The 20,430-nt window shown below is 33.2% G+C and overlaps 1 protein-coding gene across 1 annotated transcript; it reads left to right on the top strand.

Annotated features, from left to right (window-relative positions):
* The first annotated feature begins 17,877 nt into the window (after nt 1-17,877).
* On the top strand, nt 17,878-18,884 carry LOC132609627 (ethylene-response factor C3-like). Its single transcript, XM_060323689.1, has one exon. The coding sequence runs from the start codon at nt 17,953-17,955 to the stop codon at nt 18,691-18,693; it is 741 nt and encodes a 246-aa protein (XP_060179672.1). The 5' UTR covers nt 17,878-17,952; the 3' UTR covers nt 18,694-18,884.
* Nucleotides 18,885-20,430: the final 1,546 nt, after the last annotated feature.

Here is a 20,430-nt window from a genome sequence, read left to right on the forward strand (position 1 = left end):
ACGCCACTTTATGTGCAGGCCTGATTTTTTTCATGGACCAAGCACGTTGAAATTTCTTTTGATAAAGTGTGGCAGGGAAACTCGATCCTAGGACCTTTGGCCTACTATGATAACACGTAAAAGTGTATGATCATCTCATCTCAAAGCTTAAACTATTAGAGAGAGCACACTTTTAATATTTAATTATAGTTTCAACAGGATATGAGTAGTGCGGCAACTTAAGCCTCCTCCATCCCTCGGGGCCAACAAGGGTTCATGGATGAACCTTGCGGAAGAACCCTTATACTTCAGGGCATTGAATTCTTACAAATGTTTGCATTGAATTCTCACAAATGTTTGCATTGCGTGTTTAGAACGAACGTCGAAATCAGAAAGAGAATGATTTACAAAACAAAATTGCAATACGAGCAAGATAATAGGTCAAATTAAGAATAGAACAAAATCCATTAGATCATTAGCATATAGGTCTTCGAGACATAACCTCGTTTGTTTGTACTTATAAACTAATAAAGAAGAATAGACGCACGAGACGGAAGAAAGGTTGAAGTTTAGCCGCAACATCAACCTCAACATTTCCAATTCAAGAAATGAAGCAGAGACTACACTTCAATATATAGCAAGCTAGTTAGACCAGTTATATGAATTCTTACTTATTATAAACACTTTCTTTAAAGGAAAATTTACAGCCCATAACTATCTCTAAGACTTATTTATTAGTAATAGCTATTTTTTTAAAATTATTTTTGGTAGCTTAATTATTTATCAAATTACCATCTATAACTTGTTTTTTTAACTGCAGTGTATTTCCCAAAAAATAAGGTACCTCTCTCCCACTTACCTACAATCTCTTTTTTTTTTTTCAAATATTTTTCTCTCTCATCTTCAATTCACAACGGTATTTACTTCCATTATTCTTCACCATAATTAGCACGATTTCTTCTTCTTCCTTATCAGTTACCCAATCTGTACAGGTAACTAATTTTCGCTATGTTATTTGTTGTATTTTTCTTCAATTGTTCATAAATTTCATCTTCTTTACCTTCACTTTTCATTCAATTTTTATTTTTATTTTTTTTTATATTTTCAGCCATTGTTAGAGTATCTTCAACAAGCTCTAACTCTCCATTTTAATGGCAGATATTGATACTCCAAGCAAAAATACACCAGTGGCAACAAGAAAAGCAGCGGAGGGTCTCCAGCCAATGGTCGAAGCTCAGTCATAACAATTCGTTTGCTAAATCTCCATGATTAGGCCGAAATAAGAGGAAAATCCTTCTTATGTTTGCTAATCATGTGGTGTTGTTTATCTTATGAGTGATGAAGAATAGTATTGATTATAGCAATATAATATTGTCGCATCATCTAGGAGCAAGAGAATAGGTTGTTGTTGTAGAAACACCATTGATGAGAGTTGTGGAGCTTCATGCCCACCAAGTGTTTGATAAAATATTTCAGTGTATTTATGTGTATCAACAAACAGTATACCTAATTTTCAGTATATTTCAGTGTATTATTTCGCTATATTTAAATGTATTTATCTTTTTTTTTTTGTGTAGAGCCTATTTTACTTCACTTTGTTTTCACAATTTTTATATTTCGCTATATTTCAATGTATTTCTGCATTTTGTATTTCTAATTTATGAAATAGTTTCTCATATATTTCATTTTATTCCATTGTATATACGCATACTACAACTTTATATTTCTTAAACAATCAACCGTTTTTCATTGTATTCCAGCGTATATTTTTCTATATTTGGAAGTTTTCAGATCTTTAGTGGTTTTTGAATTGAAAAAGTTTTGATTGTGATAAAAGTTGAGAGAGATTCGTGAGCTGTTATGGAATGCGTGAAATATGGTTGATTTAATTTAACTTACCATTTAAAAAGAAAAAGAAAAATATGTTAAAAAAATATAGTCTATTTTTACTCAACCCAATTTTGTATTTCCGTATATTTTTGTGTATTTCACTGTATTTCAAAAAATCTGTTTCATAAATAGCTCCTGATTTTACTAGAGCGATTTCTGTTCACTGTAGTTCTCTATATTTCAAAAAAACAGAAATACACGCATTTTATAGTTATATCTAGTTAGAAGCCAATAAAAGGTAGCTATTTATGTAAGTTTTACTTGTTTAAAGTCATGATATTTCTACTCTATAATTAAAAATTATCTAACACTATAAGTTCTCTAACATACTCTAATAATTTATATCTTTAATATATTAAGGGCCTGTTTGTCCATAGATACTAAAAAAAATCATTTTTTTGGGGGAATTTTAGAGTTGGAGTTGTATTTGGCCATAGTTTTTAAAATTGTAGTTTTTGTTGAAATATAGTTGTAAAAAAGTGATTTTTTTTAAAAAAACAAGTTTTTTGTTTGTTTTTGGAATTTCGGATTACAATTTCAAGTTGTATTCGTAATTCTTATAGCCAAACGCTGAAAAGTGAAAAAATATTCCAGAATAAAGTGAATAATTCTTATGGCTAAACGCCCACTAAGAGTCATTCAGTAAGCATTAGTCTTCTAATTGGTATTACCTATACATGTTACACCCCCATTTTAACCGGGTTATATTAGAGTGCAACATATTGGTGATTCCTATTTTGTTTTATTTAAGGAGTCGCCACCTAATTAATTTAACGGTGAATTAGGACACCTAGATGTTAACTAAGGTAAAGTTAAAACTAAACCTCCGTTAATAGTCTGCTTAACCAATGTGATTCCAGGTAAGGGCTCTATATTATCCTAAAGGGAAGGGGTTAGGCATCCTTTAGAATCCGTTAACTACGGTTATCCGGCCAAACTTAGGTTAATTAATTAAGGCTAAATACAATGCTTAAATTTTAGAAAATGACTTAAAAATATTGCTAAAGTTTTAAAAGAAAATAATGTTAGTTAAAATAAGATTTACAGAAAATACAATAATTTGTATAAAAGAGACTTTAAATGCCATTTTGAAAACACGACTTATGAATGTTGTTAAGGTTTTAGACGAAAGTATAATAGTGTTGTTTAAAATAATACTTGTAGAAAACATAATAATTTGCGTAAAAGAAGATTCTAAATATTAAATGAGACTTGAAAATATTGATAAAGCCTTAAATGAAAGATACTATTTAATAAGATTTATAGGAAATGTGATAACTTGCATGAAATAAAACTTACAAGCATTGTTAAGATAAAAAAATGTCATTCAAAGAAGACTTATAAATGTGGCTAAACTTTTAAATAAAATGCTGTTTAAAATAAGATTTATATAAAATATGATAATTTGCCCATAAATAATAGCTGTTGAGAAGAGATTTGGCAATTTTGAACTTTGAATAAATTATATCATTTGATTATAGCAATGTAGAAAAATCTAAGATTATAAATAGGATTCAAGAGGAAGTGAGTTTTTCTTTTTCGTTTTTATTAATTCTTATTAACTATGCTTAGCTAAAAATATGTGTGATTGATTCAAACTTGAAGAGTTATTTATAAAATATACTTGAGTTTATACTTGCGTATTAGTGACGTTTTGAAATGTTTAGGATAAAAATATGATTCCCTTTTACTTAAAATATATAATCATGCCATTTTGCAAATCAATTATTCCAAATAATAAATACTATAAATAATTTTAACATAAAAGGAAATGAAACTTATGGAACTAATGTTAGTTTCTTTTCTAAATCAACTACCCATCATGCTAAACTAACCCACTAATTTACTAGAGTTCATCTAAGTTAAGAAAACAAAAAACAAAGTAAAGGGTCAGTCAAATAATACAAGTTAACTGCACAGGAAATAAAATAAAGGCACAAAATAAATTAATGGGCTCAGCCCATTTTGGGCTGCTGTGATCATGCAATCTGTTGGGCTTAGCCCCGAAATCCTCTCATAATAGTTGTTGTGGACTGTTTCTGCTATTGGGCCGTGGCCCAGCAACTGATGGGGCTGACTTGACAAATTTCGTTGGGCTTTTAGCCCAACACTGAATGCGGAAGAAGAACGAGTCCCTCGGACTCGTATTGCGATGGTCATGCATAAAAAATGAAAAGAAAAGGATTAGTATCTAGCCGATGAATAAGTTAAACATGTAAAATATAAATTCAAGAGAATCTTATTTCATGGAATCAACTAGCCTAGCATATGCAGTTACATGGAAGGGAGTTTAATGATGAATTAAGAAAGCTGTTGTTTGAGCAATTGGGAAGTCTAATGAACTTGATAAAGGTTAAATTGATATCCCATTCAATTCAGTTCATAACACAGTAACTAAAGGAATAACTGGAGACTAACTTAAACTAAAGCGCAGATCAACTAGACATGTAAAGGAGACCTACCTCTAAACATATTTGATGCTTTGATACTAGGATAACAATTGAAACTCAAACTATAAGCATATAAATATGATACGTAATTTAATGGTAAGTTTCGATCACCTAGACTTCTGGTTTTGACAGACAGCTTTTAAGGAAAACATCCTAATCCCATACAGTTTAAGAGAGAAATAGATTAAAAGATTGCTAAGCTAAAATATGAATTGCTGGTTTTGTTAGTATAAACGTGCCTTTAAATCCAATACCACATTAACTCATAGCACAAACTCAAAATTGAAACACAATACAAAATGACCTCGCATTAAGGCAGCGACCGATAGCTAAAACACATGGATCCTTTAAAGATAAACCAATTTTAAAATCAAACTGTCATGAAATGAGATAGACACATCAAAGTATTTTGGGTTTTGCTGCAAAGTTAGGTGTTTAAAAGGATTCTCATATAGCTTCCAAACACAACAGAAGTTAACACACACATATATTTTAGACTAAACTAATTCTAAAATGATGAGATTATTATTTCGAATGTATCACGCAAACTCAGAACTGGACAGAACTCGTCCTTTAAAACTAGTAGCAGACTCTTCAAGGCATGACTGTTGCTACTAAACGAAATAGTTCTTCATCACATATATGCTAGGTTTTGACATGGATCCTCAACCTCCTCAGAGAAAATTCAAAATAAGCAGATTTGTACCATAATTACTACTTAGGCAGAAAGAAGCAAAGTATAACATAAAGGCAAAATATCTAAAGTCACGTTAGCCTAACACTTATTGATCCAAAGGGTTACCAACTTCAATTAATACTTAGTTGAAAACTAGAACAAATTTTGACCTACTGGAAACTTCTATCCAGAAGTTATAACTGGAGCTTAACAACATGTTTTCAACATTATTAAAGATGAACAAAAACATATTACACCTTAACAAGATACATATCCTTTTCCAGTGGTCAAATAAATAGCTAATCACTCAATCTTAAGAGTTATTCTCAAGAACAAAATATGAAAGAAAAGAGATCACTGAATCCAATATGTTTTAACGCATTTGTCACGACCCAACCCCGTAGGCCGTGACTAGTGCCCGAGTTGGGCACCCTAACGAACTTATCCAATTCGAATCACATACAGATAGCATATACTGGCACAATTGTCACACGCTGCCTTAAATTATATCAAACTATCTCAGACACATTTCAGCACAACCAGATGCATATACATATATCAAAAGCCGACAAGGCTATCAAATGGCACAACGGTCCCAAAACATATACAAAATGCACGCCGACAAGGCTGCCATAACGAGTAGGATCATACAAACACATCTGAACAGAAGTAGGCACACACACCCACAAATACGTCTACAGACCTCTAAACAGACCAACCGAAACATATGGTGGGACAGGGCCCCGCCGTACCCCTGAACAAATGTATACATACACAGCAAACAAATATGTATACCAAAATATATGCTCTGAAATGAGAACAGCACTCCAAACAGCAGAAGAGTGTCCTAAACTGGTGGATCACCAAACTGTGCGTATGTTCCTGCGGGCATGAAACGCAGCCCCCCGAAGAAAGGGGGTCAGTACGAAATATGTACTGAGTATACAAAGCAGAAAATACAGAAACAAATCTGAGGCATAAACGAAATAGTAGTACAGAACATAAGTATAAATTCAACATATCTAAATGTTTACTTTAAAACATAAGTCATGCGTAGGGTACAGAAGAATATAGTCGCCCGCCCGTCGATGGCGCCATAACACAGCATAACACCAGAAAGTTTCAAATCTCCGTACCTCCGTCACATATCATAACGCAGCATAACGCCATACACAGCATACCACCATACACAGCATAACACCAAATATAAGTGGAACCCGACCCTCTTGGCGAGTAGCTCGGTGAACCATAAACACAGCATAACTCCGGAGTATATCAAAGTGCGCACGACAACAGAACCGGCCCGGAAACCGGCGAAAGATATAACAGAACTCACGAGTAGAGTCGTGAGTAGTCATATGCATAAAGTCATTATCATGAACTCAACATAAGTAAAATGATCATACTTGAAAATCGAAATAATAGTCATAACAGATTCTTTCAAAAGTTCTCCGAATTCCATAAAGGAAAGTCGAGGGATCCGCGGACGGGTATTGACCCGAGTCGGGCCCGCCTATGGAAAACATACTCATTATACATCATGCCAACTTCTATAAAAATATTGGAACAATTCGAGCCTTTATGCGAAAGATATGGCATTCAAAAATTACGAAATTCTTTAAAGCGAAACCTTTCTATGCAAGGTTCGGAAAACGATTATTTCAAAGACATAATGGTTCATATTTCATCAAATCATACATAAGAGTGCCAAGGAATATATAAGGATCATAACATGCTCGGATTTCGAATCTTAGAATTTTCCTCAAAGCTTATAATCTAGCCTATCGAAAACTAAGGCATGCCAAAAGAAAGAACGATTGGGCTTTACATACCTTTAGCGTTTAGTCGTATTATAACTTGTACTTGCTGCCTAAAAACACTTACCCTATATCAAGATATCAAGAGCTACAATTAGTCTACAAAGGAATTTAATACGTATTTTGACGCTCACAATCCCTTTCTAACATTTAAACGACGTTTCGTTCGCATTCAAACCAACTAGTGCTACAAGCTAACATTGCTAATTATTCTTTCATATATCAATCCAAACTTGTTTAACATGACTTAGGGGACTTTGGATAGCTTGCACATCATTCAAATCAGTCCCAAACTCATGGCCAAACAGCACATACCACAATACCATTTTCACTTCGCAATTTTCCAGTTTTAACTTACAACGACAACAACACGTTTAATAACATTACTTTCACAATTCTTGGAACTGTTTTAGCATCATTTTTATTCTTACAACAGCCCACAAATCATTTCAATTTCAACTTGAATCATTGCACATCACTTTCACTATATGTTCATAACAACATTCAACATTCAACATACACTAATTCACTTCTAACCTTAAAACAGTCCACGGTTTTGGACTGCTTGTATACATCAACATGATTCGTTTCTTTAACACCTCAATTCACATATTCAACATGCATACAATACACCACCATGTCCATAACAACAACAATCAAAACTTGGCAAAAAACAGTCCACAATCCCCCTAAAACAGTCCCCTTACACGGCTTCAACACCATTCCAACAACTTCATGATTTGTCATCCATTTATCCATACTAGAACACATTCAATCCATTTTCAATATATATACAAGAAGATTAAACATGATTCCATTAAGTCTACAACACACGGCTCATTTCAATTTTTAAGAAAAACAGTCCAATACCAACATGCAACATCATAAACAAACTTCTTACAATCTTTGTTCATTTACATGTGTTGACACACATTCAATCCATCAACAATACATGCAAAACAAGACCAACCATGGCTTCACCAAGCTCACGGCTCACCCTCAAGTTCAACCACAACAACAATCCAACAACAACATGCTTGAATTTTACATTCAAATCATCATGCAACACAAGAACAATGATCATTCTTACCTTACAACTTGTTCTTCAACCTTGGCCGAATCTTCAACCCTATTGAAATGCTACACCTCCTTGTTTCTTTCCAACAACTACTACACGTTCTTATGCACTTGATGAGGAGTTGATTTGATGGAGAAAATGATTTTTTGGAGCAATTTTTGACCCCTCACTCTCGGCTAGCTCTAGGCCGAGAGCTTCTCTCTCTAGCTCTTTAGTTTCTTGACTTTGAAATGTTGAAATGAGTTGTGTAATGAGGTATGAATCAGTTTTTTTTTTTTTTTTACTATATGTATTTACCCCATGATTTGGACATGTGTCCCACACTATTTTGGGTCAATAACCATTGACCATCCCACTTAAACTACACGGCCAACAATGTCCATTTTAAATGGACTGATTTTTGTTTTTCCCAATCCCACTAATAATCCAATTATGGTTAGTTTAATCCCAATTTTCCATTAATATTTCAATGCCAAACGAAATTTGTAGTTAAATTGTGACTTGAAACGAAACCGGAAGTTAAAGTCTCTACTTCGTATCTTGAGATAGTCTTGTCTTTAACTTGTCGCGTTTATTTTAAAACGCCCCAATGTATGGAAATATGGGTTATAACATCATTTTCCTGATTTGTGATTTTATATGAAAATAGACTCAAGCTTCTTATTGTCATGGTATCTAATGTACATTTTAATGAGTCACATAAAGGGATTTGAACACAAACAAGTCTTATCTTATTACTCTGAATCAAATAAGGGACAGTAATGAAGTTCCTTTTTTTTTTTTTTTGAACCCCCATTAATTACAAAGGTCTTATTCCCTTATAGTAAGTGTTCTCAACTGATCAACAAACAATATGTGAAAAAGAAGAAGAACCATTTTAAAGTTACATCATATGCTAATATCTAGATCTAGATATAGATTACAACAGCAACCAAACTAAGAATGGCAAAAAAAAAAAAAAAAAAAAAAACAGGCTAATGTTTAACTTGAACTAATATACACCCCACTAAGCAGATCAGAATGAACTTATGCTAAGGCCAAATGTTTATCTAAATTCTTATAGAACAAGCAGGGACCTTAGTGGATGAACTCATACCCAGGGGATTCAAACAATACAAAACCAAAAGCTGGCATTTCTAGTGTAGACAGATGAGATTCAGAACATAAATTTTATGACTTAGTCTAACATGTTGAAACTCAGTCTTTTTTTTTATTACCAGCTGACCTTAACAATATATTATAGTCAAATAAGGAAGGCCATTGTCATATTTTGAGTGAGATTACCATGACACAACTGCCAAACAAGGTTCAAATCAAACCAATGACTACAGAGGCACAAAAAGGTCAATATGCTTGTGCCAAACTAATATGAAAGAGACACTAAACTGAAACAACATTCACATTCTTTATTGAACTACTAAAACAACTGAATAAACATATGCAATTGTACCAATAGGACTTCTGCCAAACTAGTATGGGGAATAATAATAAACCTAAACTAAATGTTGTAACCATAGCCAGGTAAAACCACAGGTTTATCTGATGCATGACTAGTCAAGGCTGGACATGTATGGCATAGCTAAGTAGCTACAGACCTGGACTAATATGTGAACAATCATTACTGAGCATACAAACTATACTTAAACTGCTATAAGCTGGATACATATGGCTGATCAAAACAAAACATAAAATGAACCATCGCGGAACAAACTGAAGGTAAACACATACACATCGTTAGCAAACCACAAACTAATATACAGAACTAATCTTATGAAGAACAAATAAGCAATGTGAACCTAACAAAGCACATGATTAATCCAAATCGATACCTAACATAGAACTGAATAACTACAGAATTAGACACAGGATTAAACTAAGCTCAAACGCGCGTAATACAACTAAAACAAACACAAACATGAATTAAATCATAACTGATCAAACGAATCACACAAGGAGTTTAAGCACTCGAACATTTACCAAAATAACTGATGGAAGGTGTATTACCTTCTTCGGGTGCAGCGAAGTGAGGCTTCGGATTCTTCGATCTACCTCAAAAACACCACGAATCCCGAATTCGTATACACTCGAACTAAACAAATACCGAGGGCAAAAACAACATAAAAGATGGTTTGATTTTTTGACTCGATATCCAGAAATATTGCAACTATTGAGGATTCATATATTTTAGGGAATTTGGGGGTTCAAGATCTTGTTTTTTTTTATTCGGGTTTTTTGATCTGATTTAGGTAAGGGATCCTTTTTTTTGGGGTTCCAAAAAACCTCCCCTTTTCAGAAGATTCAACCCCATTTTTATAGGGTTTTGGGTCGAAGAAAATGATGAAGGGAACAGAGGGAGAAGAGGAGCGGGGACAGAGGGAAGTGGAGGCGACAGTGAGCGTGGGGAACAGGAAGGAGTGAGGGTGGCAGTGGCAACGTGGGGGACAGGGGAAGGTGGAAGTGGCAGTGGCGTAGGGGGACAGGAGAAGGTGGAGGCGGTGGAGGCGTGGAAGAGAGAAGGGAGAGAAAAGAGGAAGGGAGAGGACAGGGTGTGGCGTGGCTGAAGGAAAAATGAAAGGGGATAGGGAACCCTACCCGTTTTCATTTAATTAAGAAACGGGTCGGGTCCATTTTTGGGCTGGACCGGGTTTAATGGGTAATGGGCTGGGCAAAATTAAAAGAATGGGATGGGCCGAAATGTTGCTTAATTATTTGGGCTGGGGTGAATTAAAATGGGTAGTGGCTTATGAAAATTGTTTTTGGGTTAATCCGAAAATGTTGGAGGTGAATTGGGCTTGTATTTGAACTAATAATAATAATAACAATAATAATAATAATAATAATAATAATAATAATAATAATAATAATAATAACTAGTAACTGTAATAGAATAATGAAACGCCGGTATTGATAAGAGGCTAATAATTATAGTAAAATATAAATATATTTTTTAATTTGCCGAAAATATTAGAAGCGTATATAGATATTTCGGAGGAGAGGCGGGACAAAATTGGGTGTCAACAATACAAATTTTCAACTTTCATTTTTTCAATTTAACAAATGGAAACACAAGTCAAACCACATATGCTCAATTTTGATGACTTATTAGCATAGGGTGGATCTATAATGTTGGTTACAAACGTGAAACGCGGATTTGGTTTGTCCGATCAAGAAAGACATGGAACTTTTCGAAATTGCTTGGCCAAAGTCATAGATGGACCCCTGAACTTGTCCTGATTTTCAATCTAGACCCCCCAACTGAAACGTTGACCATCTGAACCCCCGAACATAAGATAAAATGTGTCATTTAAACCCCTTGTGCCAGCTGGGCACACGCGTGAAGCTCACTTGCTGTGACATGGAAAAATAGACCAGTGACATGGAGCCATGTCATGTTACCTGTTTTTTTTTTTTTTTTAAATAAGCCATGTCAACAAAAACAATTAATTTTAACAAAAACTCTATTTTAAAATCTATTTAAATAATTAAAAAAAAATGAAAAACCCAACCCATCCTCTCTGATAGCCCACCTTGCCACCGTCACTGCCGCCGCTGCCTCCTCCGCCACCGCCGCCGCTACTTTCTTTTTTTAAATTTTTAATCATTAAAAAATAATTTTAACAAAAACTCTATTTTAAAATCTATTTAAATAATTAAAAAAAATTGAAAAACCCAACCCATCCTCTCCGATAGCTCACTTCACCGCCGCCACCGCCGCCACTGCCTCCGCCACCGCCGCTTCAAAATCTATTTAAATAGTGTTTTTGTTAAAATTTTAAAAACGAAAGTGGCGGCAGAGGAGGCGGCGGCGGCAGAGGAGGCAGCGGCGGCAATGGCGGCGGTGAAGTGGGCTATCGGAGAGGATGTGTTGGGTTTTTCATTTTTTTTTAATTATTTAAATAGATTTTAAAATAAAGTTTTTGTTAAAATTAATTTTTAATGATTAAAAATTCAAAAAAAGAAAAAAAAATTGGTCTCTCACGCTCTGTTTAAAGCAGTGAGCTTCACGCGTGTGCCAGCTGGCACGAGGGGGTTCAACTGGCACTGTTTATCTTATGTTCGGGGGTTCAGATGGTCAACGTTTCAGTTGGGGGGTGTAGATGAAAAATTAGGACAAGTTCAGGGGTCCATCTATGACTTTGGCCAAATTGCTTGGATCAAAGTAGTATACGTAATGATTTACAACGCAGTAATTTTTATTGTAAAAATTCATAAATTTTAAATTACCGCCTCTGCAATAGTAAGCATCCGAATTCACTATGATTTACCTTATAATGATTTACAACTCAGTACTTTTTTCTGATAGAACCACATAAACTTTAACTGCCTCTGTAATAGTAAGCATCCAATTTCACTATGATTTACCTTATAATGATTTACAACTCATTACCCTTTTATGGTAAAAACCCATAAACTTTAACTGTCTCTGCAATAGTAAGCATCCGATTTCACTATTGGTCAAATTAATCCTAAAAATTGGAAACATATTGTGTAGACAAAAAGAGCATAATCTGTCTCACATAGAGGGAATAGTGATAAGAGCAGCAGTAAAAAGAAAAAAGAAACTATAAAATTGGTTTCCTGGAAGTTGCCAAGGAGACTTTAAAGATTAGTAGCCAAGTGGGAACTCACTCTTGATGGAGAGGTCATTATCAATGTGCAGTATCCTTTCTTTCAGGAGGACCTTCAAACCTCATGTATATCCAAGTTTCAATGACTTTTTGTGACATTTCAAGGGGGGCTGTATTTGGACATTTCAATTTTTCAATCCTTGTCATGCTTTGTTTATATTTTAATGATAAAAATGCCATTTTGTTGAGAGTGAACCCTACTTACCCTACTATATATTTCACAGATGTATTCAAGATTTAAACTTGATAGATTTGGTAAGATTTTTAACATTGACCTCATTGTTATGGGTTCCGATGTAATATTTGGTGAAATTTAAATGAATTTTCACATGTACTTTTGTATTCCATGTTGAAAATAGTGGGCTCGGATGACCACGTTGCCAATATGTTGCAACCGTCAGGGGCATGCATACTAGCACGAAATATATTAATTCGGCAAAATGCAGTAACTTTGGTGCAAATTCTGTATATTGATTTGTTGAAAAGTTCAGTGAATATGTAATATAATAGACTTTAGAACTCATAAACGTTTTTTTATTTTCAAAATATATAAACTTCAAATGTTAGATCCGCCTCGCACAAATATGATAAGATGTGAAATAATTGGAAGGTAAAATATACCCCGTTCATAGCTATTCCCATGAAATGTCATTTCATGGCTTGACATGTTAGTGAACTGACGTGAATTTGGCGCAATATTAGACTTGAAAGAAAAATTAGTAGTTCACATGAATCCCATATATAGATGGCAAATGCTGACCAGAAAGTAGCGTAACAAATCAAATTAAGATAAAACACGCAACTGGAAATTGATGATTCACCCATAGAAAATTCTTCTTGGTAATTAATAAGTCTTAGAACATCACGAAAAAACAAGAGTGTCCAACTTTTTACCATCAAATAACCTGAATGTGAACTAATTAGGTAAAAAATAATAGTAATAATTAGGTGTACTTGGCTTTTTTGTTAATTTTTTCACAAGAGGTGACTACAAGTCTTTGTCCCACTTTACCAATTCGCATGATTAATTACTTTTAATTTACTTAAAATGTAATTCATGTGCGTGATAGTGTTAAAAAAATTAACCTATCAAGTTTAAAAAATAAATACAAATAATCGTCTATAAATAAAAAAATGGTATTAGTAAAATACTCAAGACTCAAAATATCCATGTTTTGAAGACTACAAATTGGAATGCATTTTCTCATTTAATCACTAGAACAGCAACCTTTTTTATTTCAAATGATGGTCGACACGACACGACAATTGTATCTTTCGTAAGATTTTTAACTATTCTTGTCAGTTACTATTCTTTCTTCTTAACCTGATATTAATAATTCGGCTGTCACCATCAGAGTATCAGCAAACTAAAAAGTGAGTAGATTTCTCAGTGCCCTCAAGTTCTAATTTGGAAGAAAACTTATTCAAATGATGATTAAATCATGAAGGAAAAACTGTTATCCGGTCATTTATAATGGAATTATATTTTATGGCCAAACCCATCGACAGGTTGTCTATTTCTTTCACTTGAGCACCTAAAGTGACCCTTGTTCCATTTAAACACTTCAGGTGGGTCATTCCCATTCCACTTAGACACTTTTTGCACTGTTATCGGAGCAAAACCAACACCAAAGGGGGCGCCACCTTATTGCACATCCAACCAGCTCAAAAGCCCCAATTTTTACTAGTCAAAACTCCACGAATTTACAAATTAGTGAATTTACAATTAAAATAAGTTGACACAATTTAATTGAGTTGGCATCAGTGTTTTAAAAGGCAGGGGCGTAAGGCGGGGCGTTTTACATACGCCTTGACGAGGCGTAAGCCTCGAGGCACGGGGCGTAAGCCCCATGGGTATTTAATTTTTAGTATTTCTTAAAATAATATAATTACAATAAATATTTTTAAATAGATAAAATTACATAAAAAAATAAAAGAAAACTGTAAATAAATGAAATATATATATATATATATATATATATATGTATGTATGTATATGTGTGTGTGTGTGTGTGAGTGCGCGCGCGCTTGATCCTCACAAAAAAATGATCAAAGCAATCCATTATACACCGCTTATAACTTGTAATTATATATAACATAATTTTACAAGTATAAACAATACAATGAAATAAAAGCTATTATGAAATGCAAATCAATTCTAACATTTTAACTTTCAAACACGAAAAAAAACACAGTTTCTTAAAACACTATTACTATCATACTATTCATTTTATCTACCTATAAGCAAATAATCAATAAAATTTATCAATATTACAATTAAAACATAACTTCTTCATGAACAAAAAATAAAATTATATGATAATTCTGATACATAGGACTTATGACCAATGACAAGTGAAAATGTACAATTCCGCTATGCGTTTTTAAAAAAAAAATTAAGTGATATTCACCCTCACGACGTTCTCAAATAGTAAATATCCAATACTACGACTTGTTATATGAGTTACACCCAATCTTCTATTTCTATAGATGAAAAACTATTAAGTATCATTATTTTGTTAAACAATTATGAGGGTGAATGATTTTAATTAAGGAATTTAAAATATAATTTGTGTAAGAACTATTAGGCGAGCCCTGGGCGTTGGGCGTTAAGCGTGTTTAGGGCGTACGGTTGGGCGCTTAGGACGTAAGCCTCATAGGAACTAAGTCCCGCACGTTAGCCCCAGGGCGTTTTGCCACAGCCCTATCCCGAGGCGAGCCCCGGGGCGAGTCCTGACAGTGCCTTTTAAAACAATACTTGGCACAATATAAATGAGCTGGCACAATTTAATTGGCCACTTAATCCACATAGGAGACGACTGGTGTTGGTTTTGCTCTGATAACGATGCAAAAAGTGTCTAAGTGGAATAAGAATGACCCACCTGAAGTGTCTAAATGGAACAAGGGCCACTTTAGGTGCTCAAGTGAAAGAAGTGGACGACCATAGGTGTTTGTCGATGGGTTTGACCTATATTTTATATGTAAGAATTACTTATCTTGAGGAAATTTAGTTTTAAAATAGTTCAATCTCATTATTCTTATTTCATATTATCCGCCCCTGCACCTAAGCAAAAACTTATCCGCCCAGCGTCAAAGTAAAAACTTACTTGCATCAGGTGTTTACATCAAGGTCTTGCATGTATATTTCTTAACGCTTAACTATTTAATTAAATATAAATACCCAACATACGTGTAATTATTTACATCGATCAAACTACCTCTAGAATAATTCTGCAGCGAACAGAAAGTGCGACTTTCTAGAAGCAAGACAGGAAGAGAGAGAAAACTTTATCCAAAATAATGGTCAACATATTTCAAGCTAGGCAAAGGAAAGTCCCCTTTTCCCAAAATACATTTTTGATACAAACCCTATATTGAACAACTATTACAGCATTGACTCACAAAAAAATTACCCTTTCAATTTACGTACCAGCCATAATATTAAACTACTCTAACTAGAAGGAAAAAAAAAAAAGAACACAAAAAGAAAGAATAAAAAATGAAAAGGGTTGAATTCTTGAATATTCTACTTTGAAAACTATTACAACAACATTGAAATTTCTTTTGCAGCAAAATTCGACCACCTCATGGAAAAACAGATAAAAATGAGTTAATATATAGGTCTTAACTTGGAACGTGCGTTATTTTTTTGTCAAGGCACGTCCTTTATGTTTATATATGTTGATCTTTGTCAAGGAATTATCTACATGTTGATTTTTTTTTTTCAAGCACTATAACACATTAGTTTACTTTACTTGTTAATGAGCTTATAGTCTAAATTAATGCAGTAACGGTCAAAATCCTTATTTTATACCAGGTCTCAATAAATTCAACTATCTTTGGAAAGCAAGTGTGTAGTTTTTTCAAGTCCGTTAATAAGTACGAGGAAAGAAAGAGATTTATTTTCCCTCTGCGCCTAGTCAATTTGAATACAACATCATAGGAAACAGAACCAGAATTAAAATTTTTGATTTCTAAATTCTAGAATAACAATATCAAAAATTAGTAATTAGATTCTGAATTAATTATTATACATATTTAATAAATTTATTAATACAAATAAAAGATTTGGACGAAAGCCACTAATTCAGTCAAACTCGTAAGTAAACTTCTAGATACACCCTTTAATATTTGTTACCAAAGTTAATTTTTCAGCATCTGTGATAGTCTCCTACATAATAAGTGTGAATTCAGTTCCCATTATCCGATTCCCCTTTCCCAATATTCAACCGTGTAATGTGCAAGAAATTTAAAAAAAATAAAAAATTATAGCCTCTGTTTTTTTTAAAGGAAAAGGAAAACCTATTCTACCCTAAGTTTGTAACACTTTGATCAAGGAAACTCCACAGATGGTTTTACAAACACATTTTTCATAACTTGATCATTGTCCCTTCAATCTTTTATCGTCCTAAATTAGTTAGTTCATAACACAGTACAAATTTGCTGCTCATTATTATTCTTTTCAAGAATTCATATTTTTTGTTAATTTCAATCCATTATCTATTTATCTTGTAATTAGCATTAAAATTGTTAAGCTAGAGAGTCGTTTCATATATTGTATGTTCATATATAGATTTCATAATATATACTATACATTTATTGATTTGATATATATATATATATATATATATATATATATATATATATATATATATATATATATAAAACCTGTTAGTATTAATTAAGTTTGGTGTATTGACTACGGTTTATTTTATTTTAAATTATTTCTTACTTTCTCCTTTTCAATTTATTTGTTTTATTTTCATTTTTAGTCTGTTTTAATAAAAATGTCTCTTTCTAATTGGCAATTATTTAATTTCAACATCTCGCATGACATGTTCAAAACTACAAGAGTAAAAAATATTTTACTACATTATACAAATTTTTAATTTAAAATTACAAAATTTAAAAATCTGTTTTACTTTTTTGAAACAGCGGGGGTATCTTTCTGTAGGATAGCATATTACTTTAGACAGTTTCTTCTAATTTCCTCACCCCCCAAAAAAAACTTAAATGAAAATAAGTGAAATCAAAAATGTCCAGGTTGCTGACGTCATTTGGTCCCTGCCTGACTTGGCGGCCTTTGATTGATTTGACCCACGTGCGCTATTGGCCCAATTTGTCATTAAATTAATCAACAACAAAACATTACAATAATCGCAAAGCATCCTCCTTGGTCACTCTTCCTTTATTTTCCCCCCCTTTTGCCCCTTAGTTCCAATTATTATTTTTTATTTTTGGCTCCACCTACAAATAATTTAAGAAATTTTTGTAGCCATATAGATTTTCCTAGTGGGGTCCATCTAACTTTTTGGGTATATAAACAAGGCTACCCCAAAGTTGCTCTCTTAGGATTGGACTATTACTTGAAAGAACAGAGCATCTATAAATACTTTCCTTATAGGAAACAGAGCATATATTATCTAGGAAAAAAATGGATTCTTCTTCTTGTTCTTCTCATTTTTTCTACTACCCTATGAATTCTGATTTAAATTCTTCTGATTCTTCGTGGGAATGGTCTAATTTAAACTCATCTTCTCTCCCTTTTAACGTTAATGACTCCGAAGAGATGCTTCTTTTTGGTGTTCTTGCTAACGTCGCTCAGGAAACAACTTCAGAAACAGTTACATCGTACCATGTTAAGGAAGAGGAAGTTAGTTCAAAATCCGAGGTTGTTAGAGAAATTGAAGCAAAACCCGCTAAGGAAAAGTCGTATCGAGGTGTTAGAAGGCGGCCATGGGGGAAATTCGCGGCGGAGATAAGGGATTCTACTAGGAATGGTGTTAGGGTATGGTTAGGGACATTTGATACCGCGGAGGAAGCTGCTTTGGCTTATGATCAAGCCGCTTTTTCAATGAGGGGTACATCCGCCATTTTGAATTTTCCAGTGGAAACAGTCAGGGAATCACTACGTGACATGAAGTGCCACGTGGACGATGACTGTTCCCCTGTAATGGCGCTAAAAAAGCGCCATTCAATGAGGAAAAGGAGCTCCAGTTCCAAGAAGAGTAGTAATAGTGGTAGTAGTAACAAAGTAGTGAGGGAAGTGAAAATGGAAAATGTAAATAATGTAGTTGTGTTTGAAGATTTGGGGGCTGACTACTTAGAGCAACTTTTGAATAGTAGTTCAAGTGATCAAAGTAGTTGTGATGCAACTTACTTTAGTTCATGGTAAAATCAAAGATTTACCCATCTTTTTTATTTATTATTTTATTTTTGTTTCTTTTTTCTTAGGGGTTTGGGAAATTCCATCTCTTTGTTCTTTAGTTGAAGATAACTTTGTAGTATCTTTGTTGTCAATATTTTGGTGATGATTGTATTTAAGTTTCATATGATTTTGGTGATTGACTAGAGACTTATTTTTCATGTTCTCGAGCCTTTTTTGGAGTCATGAATTTACTTTACGGCAGAGTTATTACTAGAAAGATAATGGTTTTATTTTTGTATTTTCACTTGAAAGGAAAATCATTTAAAAAGGTTATTTTATTGTAAATTTCCAAATAACAGTACAGGATTCTGGGATGCTATATAAGAGAATCGATCTCATCTGCGATATACTTCTAGTTTTATTATGGACGTCGAGAAGAGTTGTTAACGTGCATGTGTGTAAATTTATTTTGTCACGAGTAAATTAAGTAAATCGATTAAAAAGAATACAAATATTGATTAACACAATAATAATAATAATAATAGACTCAAAAACACGTGTCAAATTTTGGATAGTGATAATAAATTGATCTCCTTGTGTATAACACTTCAACATCTGTATTCCTCTACTACATGTAAATCCAAAGAGCAAACCTAAATTGAATATGACACTTTTGGACTATTCCCTCAGAAAGAATTTGACTTTTAATTTTCACATATTTAGTTAGAAGAAGAAATAAAGAAATGTAATGCATAGGTTGACAAATAAAAATTGGCAAGTTGGCTTGATTCTTAACAAAGAAAATACAATATGCTAGATTTGTAGAGCCTTCATGGAAGCTACCTATATCGTTTCCAAATAAATCGCTACTATTTTGGTCCATTCTCAAACACAAAATAAAAAAATAAAAAAATAAACAAAGAAGATTCTTTGGGTCTTAGATGTTAGGTAGAACTAAAAGCCACAAGAGCTATCATACCCTATATTTTTTGTAAAAGATATAGGTGATCCAAGTGCACCGTATTATCTTTTGTGAAATAGTTTATTGTTTTTTTGCTTGGGAAATAATCTATTCGTAAAGTTATCTAGAGGTCAAAATCCCACTTAAGGTAGAAAAGTGCATAATCCAATCTAAGCACATAGATCATCATTTCTACCAAAAAAAAAAAAGGATCACCATTGTAATTTGTATTGCTTATCTCATACGGTATATTATTTTAAATAAAGAATTAACTAGAGGACAAATCTTTTATTTGCAGGATGAGGATTCATGAATTTAGCTCTTTCGTGCACTTCTGTTAAGTTTGCTCATTGGTTAATAAAAATTATAAGACCTCCGAAGTTTATTCAAATCAGTCAATCACAGCAACATAGTCAAATGCTAAGATAAATCATAAGTTTTAAAAATCAAACATGATTTTTTTTCTTATTTTCCACCCGATATTTGGTACCAGCTTTATTGGAAATCTGATTAATTCGAATCGCGTTGCATAATAGTAAAATTATATTGACCAATGAATTCAGTAATAAACTGTGATAATAAAGCAATAACTATATTTCTTATCTTGTGTACTACAGCTAGAAGAAAGATAATAGGAGTAGTTAAAGAACGGGGTTTTGGTGACTGAAATAGAGACAAAAAGAAATTAAAATGATTTCACTTTGTTTGTCTAAATTTTGATATATCGATGAATGATAGTATGTGTCCGATGAAATAATGGAGAGATGTGTAAAGTCATTTTTGAGATATCATCATTATACATA

This window comes from Lycium barbarum, chromosome 9 (assembly GCF_019175385.1).
Source record: "Lycium barbarum isolate Lr01 chromosome 9, ASM1917538v2, whole genome shotgun sequence".
NCBI classification, from domain to species: domain Eukaryota; kingdom Viridiplantae; phylum Streptophyta; class Magnoliopsida; order Solanales; family Solanaceae; genus Lycium; species Lycium barbarum.

What these genes read in the sequence shown, in the direction of transcription:
- LOC132609627 (XM_060323689.1), top strand. Translation starts at nt 17,953, where the DNA reads ATGGATTCTTCTTCTTGTTCTTCTCATTTTTTCTACTACCCTATGAAT.